The 12,074-nt window shown below is 41.4% G+C and overlaps 1 protein-coding gene across 1 annotated transcript; it reads right to left on the bottom strand.

Annotated features, from left to right (window-relative positions):
* Positions 1–2,578: 2,578 nt before the first annotated feature.
* LOC122665332 (cytochrome P450 86B1-like) lies at positions 2,579–6,722 on the bottom strand. Its single transcript, XM_043861449.1, has 2 exons — positions 5,458–6,722; positions 2,579–3,031 (listed from the first exon to the last, which is right to left on the bottom strand). Exons 1-2 carry the CDS (start codon positions 6,709–6,711, stop codon positions 2,663–2,665), a joined length of 1,623 nt encoding a protein of 540 aa, XP_043717384.1. The 5' UTR covers positions 6,712–6,722; the 3' UTR covers positions 2,579–2,662.
* Positions 6,723–12,074: the final 5,352 nt, after the last annotated feature.

Here is a 12,074-nt window from a genome sequence, read left to right as displayed (position 1 = left end):
TTCTTCTTCGTGTTTTTTGTCCTTCTCTCTGCAATGGTATCGACCCTGAGCCGAGTGGTGTCCATTGGGGGAATGTGGCCGACCACTGTAAGAAAAATAATGTGTTAGAAAAACATGCCAAAAGAGAGAGAAGACCAAGTAAATGGGTCGGCTCGGATGCCCCAGCTGACCACAGCAGACTGAAGACAGCTCAGCTCGGACTCGTACCAGGGGTCATATGCCACCTTTGAAGGAACCCCTCATCCTGGAGCTGGAGGACATCGAAAGGCCGATGCTGGCGGATTAGCTCGAGCGAGGTTAGCTCGTTCTTGGTCAGGGGCAAGGTCCTGTTGACGTAACCCAAGTGGATCTCCTTCCACTCGGCCCGAAAGGGGCAGTTCGGGATGGAAGCAAAGAAGAACCGAGGCTTCCAGTTCTTATTTGAGGATGGCGTCCCGACCAGAAACTTGTGGCGGATAAGGCCTGCACTCTTCCCAATGCGGCAGGTGAAATAGTACCACCCCTTCTCCAGCGACTTCTTTAGGAAATAGAGCTGAGAAAAAAGAGCCACGCTTGCAGCTCTACCCATCTCACAGAAAAGGATGTGGAAGCCGTACACGGACAGCCATGAGTTTGGCACCAGCTGACCTGGAGACAGGTGGAAATGGTCCAGGATCTGATCCACTAGGTCAAGCACGGGAAGCTTAAAGGCATACCTGAAGGGCATCTCGTACAAGGCCACCTCGCTAGGCCGGATGTAGCAAGCCATCTCCCCAGGGTTAGGAACTCAGAGCTGGACATCCTCCGGGATGGCATAAGTCGCCTTGAGGCGTTGGAGGTCGGCATCAGTGACTGTGCTCTGGACGGTGTCGACACTCCCCTTATCAGGCTTGGGAACGTCAGCGGATGAGCTAACCAAACTGACCCAACCTCGGGAAGAACTCTCCTCACTCGACTCCTCGTCATCTGTCGAAGATGATCCCGAGCCCTCGGCTCAGTCTTCAGGAATTGGCTGGGCCTCAAAGTCGGACTCCATGGGCATGGGAAGCTGGACGATGTTGGCTTGACATGGCTCCGCTACGGCGGGCTCGTTCGAGGTCGAGCCCAATAGGTCTATTGTGGGGGAGCGAGCAGGGAGCTCTCGGCTAGGACTAGCACCCTCAGCCGCCCCAGCGAACACCTCGCTCGTGTGACTATTACCAACTGACATAATGGGCAGAGGGGACTTACTGGTTGAAGAAACTTCAGAGATGAGCTGAGCACGAACTAGAAAGCTGAGAGCGCCGAGCACTGAATGAGCTGAAGAATCCGAGCTAGCCGAGTAGTCGAAAACTTGAAACAGTGAAGAATGAATGAGGAAGAGTCGCCTACTTATAGCCTCTGAGCAGAGAAGATCCAACGGTCGAGAAGAACTCAACAACATCTAATGGCCCAAATCAAAAGACGATTCGAATTCTCGAGCCTGCCATAATGACTCCGGCTGACGTCGCACTGACACCCCAACTGTCAGACCGTACAACATCCAATCGTCGACGAAGCAATCTCGGCTCGGCCGCAATGAGGGACGATTGAGTAGACCGAGATACTTCACTCATCAGTGTCGTGCCGACCCCTGATGAGTGGGGGGGCCTGTGATAAGGCATAAATCACATCACCAATCGGAAGCTGCCACGTGGCCGAGCCGAGGACAGTCCGATAACCGAACCGACCCGTGCGAGTAGTGCCGACCCGACCACCGACAGATCTGGCATTCTATCTCCTGTGTGCCGAGCACCCACACCATGGGGTGACACCCAAATCGGCCATCGACTCCGAGCCGACCTCACCGCTGTCAGCCGAGGCTGAGCTCCGAGGCCAACCACTGTGGCCGAGCTTAGAGGCCGACGTCGGAGGCCGAGCCTTCCACAAAGGCCATTGTAACGGCTTGCTGCGAATCGCGGAGCCACGTCAGCATAATCCGAGAATCGCGGGATAAGGATTGAGACACAATCCTATCGCGATACGGAATCACACCTAGATATGGACTCTTACCTTAACGGGAGTCCGACCCCGAAAATAACTCTCCACTCCGCGCAACGGGATAGAGCCTTCCAAGAGAAGAACTCCTACCATACTAGGACTCCTCCAACCGCCTCATCTCCTTCTATAAATACTCAGGTATGGAGCTCAAACGCTCAACTCACTTTTACTAAGCTGTTACGCTGTTGCACTGGAGACCTGACTTGAGAGTCGAAGATTCCTAGGCTGGAGCAACACCGGCTCTCTTGCGCTCATTCGGTTTTTTGCAGGCTCATCCGTGGGTGAACCGAGCGACGAAGGTTTTCACACGCAACAGCTGGATTTGAGGAAAAGTAAACAGTACTTCATGGAGAGAGAGAGAGAGAGAGAGAGAGAGAGAGAGAGATATCACACTTTCAAATATTATTAATTATCTAGTAACAGACAATGACAACATCAAATGTTATTCTCAATCCTTTACAAAGCCACTGTTGTAACATAAACCTATCAAAACACTTTTAATTTTTGGTAAATAGATCAGAACACTAACAAGAAAACATAAAAAGAAGAAAATTAAAGATGAAAGAAAAATTAATCAATATCACTTATTAATCTTTTTCACACATTTAAGATTATTAGGCCTCTTTAAGTACGTCGTCTAAAGCTTAATTAACAATTAATTAGATTAATCACGCCTGCTTAGAGTGACCTTCAACCCATATTTCATGTACATTGTCAATGCCAACTTTGGCACAACAGGGTAATTCTCCACCACCTTAACCTCGTAACGGTAGATGATTGATGCAGCAACAAATTTCATCTGATAATAAGCGAAATCCTTCCCCAAACAGAGCCTCGGACCACCGTTGAAGGCCGTGAATTTGTACGCTGATTCGCTCGTAAATCGCCCATCTCTCATCCATCTTTCTGGTTTAAACTCTTTGCAATCCTCTCCCCATAAGCTTTCCATTCTTCCCATTGCATGCATAGAATAGAAAACTTTCTCTCCTTTAGGTAGCACAGTTCCATCGGGGAACACCTCATCTTCGATAACCTAATAATATGAGACACAATTGTAATTAGGTTATAAATTGAAAATATGGTGTTTGGTATGATTTTTTTTTTATCTTATATATGAGAAATTGAAATCAATTTCATCTGATCGGAATAATGAAATAACCTAGGACCCGTTTCAATATTGAAATTAGAATCAATTTCAAAGCTATTTTGCACTCTAATTTAATGAGCATGTGCTGATAATAAAGATAAATGTATCATTTGACATGTTTAAAAAGAAATGAAAAGTGTTTTAAGAGAAAATGGGTTCGGGTTCACCCAATCCAATTTAGGGGAAATGGTCATAAAATTGCAATGATAAAGTCATGAAATTTGTACATTTGACATCGAAGTATAATAAATAAAAAGACATGTAAAATTGTATAATTTAATAAAGAAATTCCTTTTATAAAATTGTATAAATTAATCTTTTTCTTATTTTAAAAAATTCATTTTATAAACAGATAAAAATTAATAATTAATTATGATTATAATCATTATTTTTATTTTATTATGTTTTCTTTTCTTACCTTTAAAGATAACCTTAAATCTCAAATAATACATATTATAAAGTTTGAACATATCTATTAAATAAATCAGGAAATTGTTTAATCTAAAGGATGATAAAGGAAGGGATATTTATGTTCAACTATTTGTCCCATTATTATTAGTATTATTATTATTTTTTCTACCTTTTAGGGTGGATAGGGAAAGATTAAGGTACCAGCTAGGAGACTCGAACTCGAGACCTCCTAATGAATATAGACATAATGCACTCCACGGCTCACCAATTACACTAGGCAGTTGTTGTTATAGAGAAAAACAAAATATGTCCCCTTATTCTATTTTTATAGAGAAAAAAAAAAATAAAGTTACGAGAAAGCTATCAAGCATGGTTTAGTTTATGGAGACAAAGTTAAGGACAAAGCAATCAAACATGGTTTTTGTTTCTTTATAGAGACAAACAGAGTTTCAAGGAAAAAGCTATCAAGTATGGTGGGCCATGGCTGGATAGAATACAAAGATATGTGGCCAATCTACAGGATCTCTAATCCACACATGTGGTTAGATTAAAAAGGTCATCCTCTCTGTCTATTCCAAATTGATTAATCACCTCGACAAAGAAACAAAAGTTACCTAAAATGATTGTTTATATTTTTTAAGAGAGAATCTCTACGGCCAGTATATATCCGACTTTTCAAAGTGGAAACTGATGCAGTAAATCTGACAATATATATATTGAGTATAGGATAAAGTCCTCTACACTGGCTAGGGTATGTTGACACACATGGGGTGGGCAAAATGATCAGCCTGTCCCTCAATGAAGTAAACCTCATCCTTGTCCCATCCCATCTGTTTGGGTGCAGCTTGTGCCCAGATGCGTTCCCGGACAGAGAACGTGCGCCCATTGAGTATATATAGAATGGTCTAAATAAATCACATGTCAAATTTCAGTCACAAGGTCAATAATTTTCCTTCTATCTGTTGCTATGCCCTCGTGCATATGTCTATACACCCAATAATCGTCTCGTGTGCACCCTTGTAAGCCTTAATTTATCAAATCATTGTTATACATGGAGGCAAGACATTGCTGCTAGATTATGTATCCCTTGCACTAACACGAGACTAATGAGAGCACACACAAAAGTATCAATATGGATGCAAATTTTGATTTCATGGGGGGGGGGTGATGGGTGGTAATTTCATGAGCCTCCAATGTGTGAGCGTAGGCTCCACATAGCCTGATAAGGATATTTTTCCATATATATATGTATATATGTATAATTGGCCTATATCATTAGTTTAAATGATCTTTAGTCTAATAGATGGTCTAGATTCTAAAAAAAACAAACAAATAAAAAAAGAGCTTGAAGGAATCTTAGTTAGGCTACCTATTTAAGAGATAAGAAAAGTAAACCATACATGACACCACATATTTATACATAAATCCATGCATGAATACTTGAAGGTTTGAATGAAAGACATCAGAATGGAATCAAATCGACAATCTATATAATTTAGGCTGTGTTTGGTATGTATTTTTAGAATACATTCCAGGTCGATTTCATATTCTCAGACGACAAAAACCACTATTTTTATCAGAATCGTTAATGTCTACGGTTTCTGACCGGTGCGGTTCCCTAGTGCCTCTCACAAGAGGGGGTAGGATCCGACCAGGCACCTGACCGAACACTCTGCCCGGGTGGAGTCCACCCTCCTCTTGTGAGAGGCACTAAGGAACCGCACCGATCAGAAAACTGCATACGATAAAAATTCATTTTTATCATCCAAGAATGCGAAATCGACATGAATCCCACTTTTCATAATAAAAGGTCCATCTACATATAAATACATGCATATACATATGTGCATGCATATAAATATATGTGCATACGTATATAATGATGTGAGAAAGCATGTTACCTCTTTTTGATCCACCGGCACAGAAGGGTATAACCTAAGAGCTTCTGATAAAGCTGCTTGTAAGTACTCCATCTTCTTCACTTCCGCTGCCCTAAACACAATAGAATCCCTCCCTTGATCACCCTTATCATCATCAGTCTCACTCCTCTTCTCAACTATGCCGCAAATCTCGCCGAGAATTTTCTCTTCAACCGCCGGATTCTTGTCAAGTAACCAGAAAAACCAACTTAATGCAACAGAAGAAGTATCCCGGCCGGCAAGTATGAAATTTACACATATATCTCTCAAGAACTTGTCGGAATATGGCTTCCCTTCATCATCTTTTAACCTCATGAAAGCAGTTAAAAGGTCTGATTTACGCTTCTTTTCTTCATTATAATACAAAGAAAGCTCCTTCTTTCTAGTACGAATCACCTCGTTAGCGAACTCATCAACTTCTTTAATGGATTTCTTGAGCTTCTTCTCTGGTCCCAAATTAAGAAACCTCATAGCTTTCCATATACTTGTGGGTGTCACAAATCTTAATGTTGTAATCTCTGTTGCATCTTCAAAAGCTTGAGCAAATGGAATCTCAGGTAAATCGGGTCTCAGGCAACCCGGGTCGACACCAAAGGCTATCATGCAAACATTATCAAATGTAAGCCTTAAGAGAACATTTTGAAGGTCAATGGGTACAAACTGTTTGATAGAAAGCTCAAGAACAGGCAAGAGTCGAGAATGGACGAGTTCAAACAAGGAATCGGTCGTTAATTTGCGAAACTCGGCGGAATGAAACTCGAGACTCGCCGTTTTTCGTTGTCGCCGCCATTCCTCGTTATCGGCATTAAAGATTCCATCGCCGAGGAAATCTCTCATGGTCTCTAGGAAATAAGGGCCTTTAGGGAAATTGGAGAATTTATTCTTGAGAAGGTGCTCTAAATTACGTGGGTCACTAGTGATGGTAGCCTGTAGGTTGGTAAACCATGGACCCTTGAACTTAAAGGTACCGTTTGTACGGCAAAGTACGCCGGAGATCCATTCGTAGATGTCACCACGAAGGGCTAAGAGTAATGAAGGCAACATACCGACGACCGGCCAAATGGGTAGGCCATGTTGTTTTCTTTGCCTAAGAGAGTGTATGGTTAGGAAAATGGTGATAGAGATGAAGAGCTCTATCCCTTGAATCTCCGGCATGAAGAAGATGTGCCAGGAACTCGCATCATTTGCGAGTTCACCGGAAGAGAGGATTGTTTGGTTGACTGCAGGGTTGAACATGTTGAAGAGAAGGAATTGGTTGTAGGAGAAGGAGGAGGAGGAGGAGAAGCAAGAGCAACACAAGTGTTTTATAAGCTAGTCATGAGGGTTCATGTGTTAATATAGGGTTGTGGTACACACTAAGTAAGTGTTGCTTGCCCTGCGTGAGTTTAACTAACCGGTTTTAATTTGGTGAGCTAAAAGGAAGGTAAATTATGTGACTTGACTTGTAACTCTAAGTTGAAATTGGAATTTAACCGTTCTTCTCCTATGGCTCAAATAAAGGGAAATTTTTTTTTTCTCCAATCCTTAGGTATGTGTCGAGATGTGTGCGGTACAGCTCAACCGCTGGATGCCTCCTAGCAGCATCCTGGGCGCACGCCTCCCTGGAGACGAGTTAAATTCCTAACCTTGTGGGGTGCGCTTCAGTATGCAATCTGGGTCCTTCGTAGCGCGACAGGGTTTGTAGTGCACCATCCGACGGCCTGTAGTGCTCGGGCATGCAACCCAACACACAGGTGGGGTGTTGCACTAAGTGTTCAAGCACTGTGGGCCGTTAGATGTGCGCTACACTCTCTATCGCGCTACAGATGAGCCCAATGCTACAGTGCGGACTTGAGAGCTTGACATGTGGAAGATGCAATTTCCAACGGTGTCGAATTTGAGAAGAAAGACAAAAACAAAACTGCCTTACTCGCTCTATTACATGAAGCTTCTACCATGTGTCGAACTCTCAAGCCCGTATTATAGAGGATTTTAATCCTAAAATAAGCTGAAACTGAAATTCTATGGCGGCGTGGGTTTGTGTGTGAAACATTCTTAGTGGTATAGAAGCATTTTTAAGGAATTTTTTTGGAGGATGAGAAGTGGGTGTGATAGTTAACCTAAGTACAACAGTCTATAATCTAAATTCCTAATAGCCATTACTATAGTATTAGAAAGTAACTATGGGTGATTAAAATATGGATTAAGTATTCATGGGAGGATGAATTTTTTCATCCTCCTGTGTTGTAAAAATGACATGTGGAATTTTCTAATAACTTACGTTTGGAATCTTCCGATAAAGACGTTTAGTTTTCTCTTAAGTGGATTTTGGGCGACTAAAAAATCCGTGCAACGTATGGTCACAATCATGGTCATGGTCATACTCATTCATGTTTACGCGTTCATAATTAATGGTTTTTTTTTCCTAGGAAATTTTGTATCGATCAATTTCAATATCTGTTGTAGTCGAGATCTTTCTTCCACGATATGGGCCAATCCTACACACAATAAAACTAGAAGGTAAAACAGGTGCCTTGGAATGGGTTTTGGGGAGGATTATCTGATGCCTAAGTTAGATCTTTGAGCACAATATAATAGTTAACGGGATCGAAAATGTAAAATTTAGTTCTAGAGCTTTTGGATTTCAACCAATGAAATAGTCACTAGGTCCGTACCTCCTCCTTCCTATGTTGCCCTTTTATATGACGGTGTCTTCTTCCCCCTTCCCCCTCTTTGGTTGCGTATTCTTTAAGCTAGGCGGAGGGGGGGGGTCCATTAATCGAATTTGTTAGTGTTGTCAGTGATTGTGCCTTTGGCTAGTCATATGTAAGTTCCTTGTGTATTCTTCAGGCGTGATGCTGTGGCTGGGGTTTCGACCGGGTTATGGATCTTTAATCCTAGATCGTTCACTGGTTCAACACTATTACGCGTGTTCTCATGATATTGGAGGTCAGATTCCATATGTATCATATGAGTCCCCCACTCCTTCGAGTCTTCGTAGAGAGTCGATGAAGTAGAGCACAAGTTTTGAGAAAATTGGATGGAGTGCCTTGAGGCATATTTGGGCCTTATCTTACTCTTGTTGGCATATCAATATCGATATCGATTGATTTAATCAGTCTAATTCTAGATCCAAAAACTTTTTTTATTTGGTAAAAAACACTTTTTAATAATATCAATTATTCTGTATCAGTGTCGTATCTGTTTTGGGCTCTGGCGATACTGATATGTCTCGACCAATACAATATTGGTAATTAGAATATTGGTCTTCACTATGTAAATCAATTTAAACAAAAAGGGTGTATCCAATTCACGAGGCTCCCGCTACGGTGGGGTTTGGGGAGGGGGTTATAATGTATGCAGCCTTAACCTTGCTTTTGTAAAAAGGCTGTTCCACATTCGAACACGTGACCACTTGATCACAATGGAGTAACATTACCGTTGCACCATATGTGTAAATCAGTTTGGTTTCAATTTATCTGTTCAGGTTCATTTCGGTTCAAGAAGTAACTGAATATAATTTGAAATTGAAGCGATTGTTAATCAGTTCCAATTTCGCAAACCAAAACCGATTAGTAGTTACTTGGGCTCGATCGGTTCCTCATCGGTTTACCCTTTATAGTCTCTTCCCAACGGGGTTGCAAAACAACTCTATAATATTCCCCTCCACCCTCACACACGCAGAGGCATCAGTGCTAGAAAATCTGCAAATTTTGTCATTAGAATAGTGTGGAAGTCCAAACAAAGCCAACAAAAACAAAACGGTAATGAGAGATGAGAGAGCGAGAGAGAATGAGAGATATAAGGAGAGTCGTCTCTCTCTCTCTCTCTCTCCTTGTCTTGAAGCTTCTTTCTTGGAATTTAGCTCGTCTCCTGGGAGCCCAGCACACCCAGGGTGCTGTCAGCCGTTGGGCTGTGCCACACACATCCCTAGGCGTGTGCCGAGATATGTGCGGCACAGCTCAACCGCTGGATGCCCTTGGCAGCACCCTGGGCACTGGGCTCCTTGGAGACGATCCTGATCCTCTTTCTTGATAAAAAATAGAGAAGTAGTTTTCTGTCCGAGAGTGTGGTCTACGCTAGCACTCCCATGTGTCTATCTTCCTCCTCCTCAAAACAAGGGGACAAAGGTGTCTTTTCTAAACTTATGCTTGTTGAAGGTGAAGTTTCGAAATAGAACAATTCCTTCTGTCGTGTATCCCTGATTGATGCATCCTCATATGCTTCAATTGTTGATTCTAGGTTTTGTATTACAGGTCAATCCTATTTCAATAGTACCAATAGGCGGCGTGGGGGAAGAAGCACTACATCTAGGAATCAACAACACGAAAACTTTGTTAGAAATTACTCCTTTCCTTATCGGGATCGGGACTAACAAGAATGGTTGGGACAACAAACATCCATCTCGTTCGACTCATGGGAGTGCTGACGTAGGCCACACTCCCGGCTAGAGTTCTTTTTCTCTAAAAAATATTATACTATTTAATTGATTTGGGATTGACGAATTTTCTGTTAAAATCAAAACAAATCGATTATTAAGGCCTGATTTGATATGATTTTTATTTCAATTTAAGGGAGAAATTTATATTTTGGAAGTTGTTTGAGTTGATTTTTGCACCTTATTTTAGTGAAATAGAAATCAAGTGATATAGAAATTCTAAAATAACTAGGAAAAAAATCCTGTCCAATTTCCTAAAAGTGCGGTGTGGTGTAGTTTGGAGCTGAAAGCTTGACACTTGGTAGATGCGACATCCAACGGTACCGAGCTCGAGAAGAAAGAAAAAAACAAAAAAAAAACTGACTCAATTAACCTCGGACTGTTGCATGTCACGACTGCCAGTGTCAACCCCGAATTGCACCTCACTTGGCGATCAAGGAATTGGAGAGGATTTTAATTCAAATAATTGAGGAGCTGTTTCAGAATTTTTATTTCATTTGATTTCACTCTTGCTCTTTAATGAGCACATGGTTAATTTGATGGGCAAAGTAGTAGTTTCATGTTATAAATAAAACACCACCCTTCTTCTCCTAATGGTCTCACCACCACTGCCACCACCACCACCACCACCACCGCCACCGCCGCCACACCGCATCACGACCACCGCCACCACGCCACTGTCACCACCACTATCACCACCCTTCCCAAAGAAGTATAGAGAATCTATTCTCAAAAATTGAACTACCAAATGTATTTTTTTATTCTTGAAATATTTCATATTGATACAACCAAAACAATTTCAAAATTTTGACCAAAAATATATTTGTTGATTATTTCAAGAAATCAATCCAAAATTGAAATAGAAATCATACCAAATCAAGCTAAGTCTTTAAAATAAAAAAAAACCAATTATTTATAGTTGGATTTTTAAAGGCTAGTTTTGGCACAATTTAGCAGCTCCGTTTCATAGTTAACACCCTTATTTTTAAATTATGGGATTATGAATGAAATAAAATATTTTAGCCCTACATAACGGATGTGACACATGAAACTTTGATTTCAAATATAACGTATGAGTTAATTATGTTATGGCTTGACGAGTCTATGTGTTTTAGTCCTTTGTCTATCAGTTTGTGTAGGATCGAGTGGCATAACCCAAGAGGAGGTGAATTGGGTATTGCAGTAAGTATTGAGCATTTAATGCCCAGTTGCCCCAAGTAAGGCTATATAGGTGTCTAGGTTTGTTAAGTGGGAATGGTGGGTGGATGATTTGCCTACTATTCTAAGAGCATTAAAAGAGAGGTTTAATATTTATGAAATGTTAAGTAGGGGTCCAATTTGATCCAGAGCCGACAAAGAATTGAACTAGCAGATATGATTGTTTGTGAACAGTAGAGACCGACAAGTGAGGGGAATTCTGTCATATATATATATATATATTAAGTTGGGATGGACTCTTTTCTTTCTATCTAGGAGGATCCTTGAGTAACAACTATCCCTTAAGGTGGTGTAATCTCATGCATGCATGCCCGGTTCCATCCCTCATGCACGTAGACAACCCTCTCCATGGTGTGCACGCATCAAAGTACATCTCCCTTGAGTTTGGTCTTTTCCTCAAGACCAAGTTCTAGAAATTGAGTTCACATGGCTTCCAAGTCATCCTAGGTTGTTTCGATGGTGACAACCCACTCCAGTTGATAAGAATCTTGTATTGGACAAAGAGTGTCTTGAAACACAGGATGGATGTGGGAATCTGATTGTAAGGTCATGTCTAGTGCTCTGATACTAGATGTTACGTGCACGACAAGGAGAAGAGATAAATAGGGGAAAGAAGATAAGAAGGAAATTAAGAAGAGATAATTAAGGAATTAATACGAGAAGAAAAATGAAATCATGACGTTTTGGCTTATTGGGAGGTAGTCGATTTCTTTTCTCCAGAAAAAAACTATAGGAACCCAAGCAATAAAGCCTATCCCTTCATTCCTCGTACGTACAGCATTTAAAGATTACACAGTGATTTTGATAAATACTAGTTACCCGTGTCTCCCATTAGTTGAGAGAGTCCCAACTTAACACACTGCATCTAGTTACTTCTAGTTACAATAATAATAACAACATCACATTTCTACTGTCACATATAAAGCCTGGCCGCTACATAATGTTAATGAGACCAGATTATGTC

Source organism: Telopea speciosissima, chromosome 6, assembly GCF_018873765.1.
Source record: "Telopea speciosissima isolate NSW1024214 ecotype Mountain lineage chromosome 6, Tspe_v1, whole genome shotgun sequence".
Lineage (NCBI taxonomy): Eukaryota > Viridiplantae > Streptophyta > Magnoliopsida > Proteales > Proteaceae > Telopea > Telopea speciosissima.
This window is presented reverse-complemented; position numbering and strand designations above follow the sequence as displayed.

Coding starts and splice junctions, on each gene's coding strand:
- LOC122665332 (XM_043861449.1), bottom strand. CDS start 6,711: ATGTTCAACCCTGCAGTCAACCAAACAATCCTCTCTTCCGGTGAACTC. Junction 3,032..5,457: donor TGCCGGTGGATCAAAAAGAG/GTAACATGCTTT, acceptor TCATATTATTAG/GTTATCGAAGATGAGGTGTT.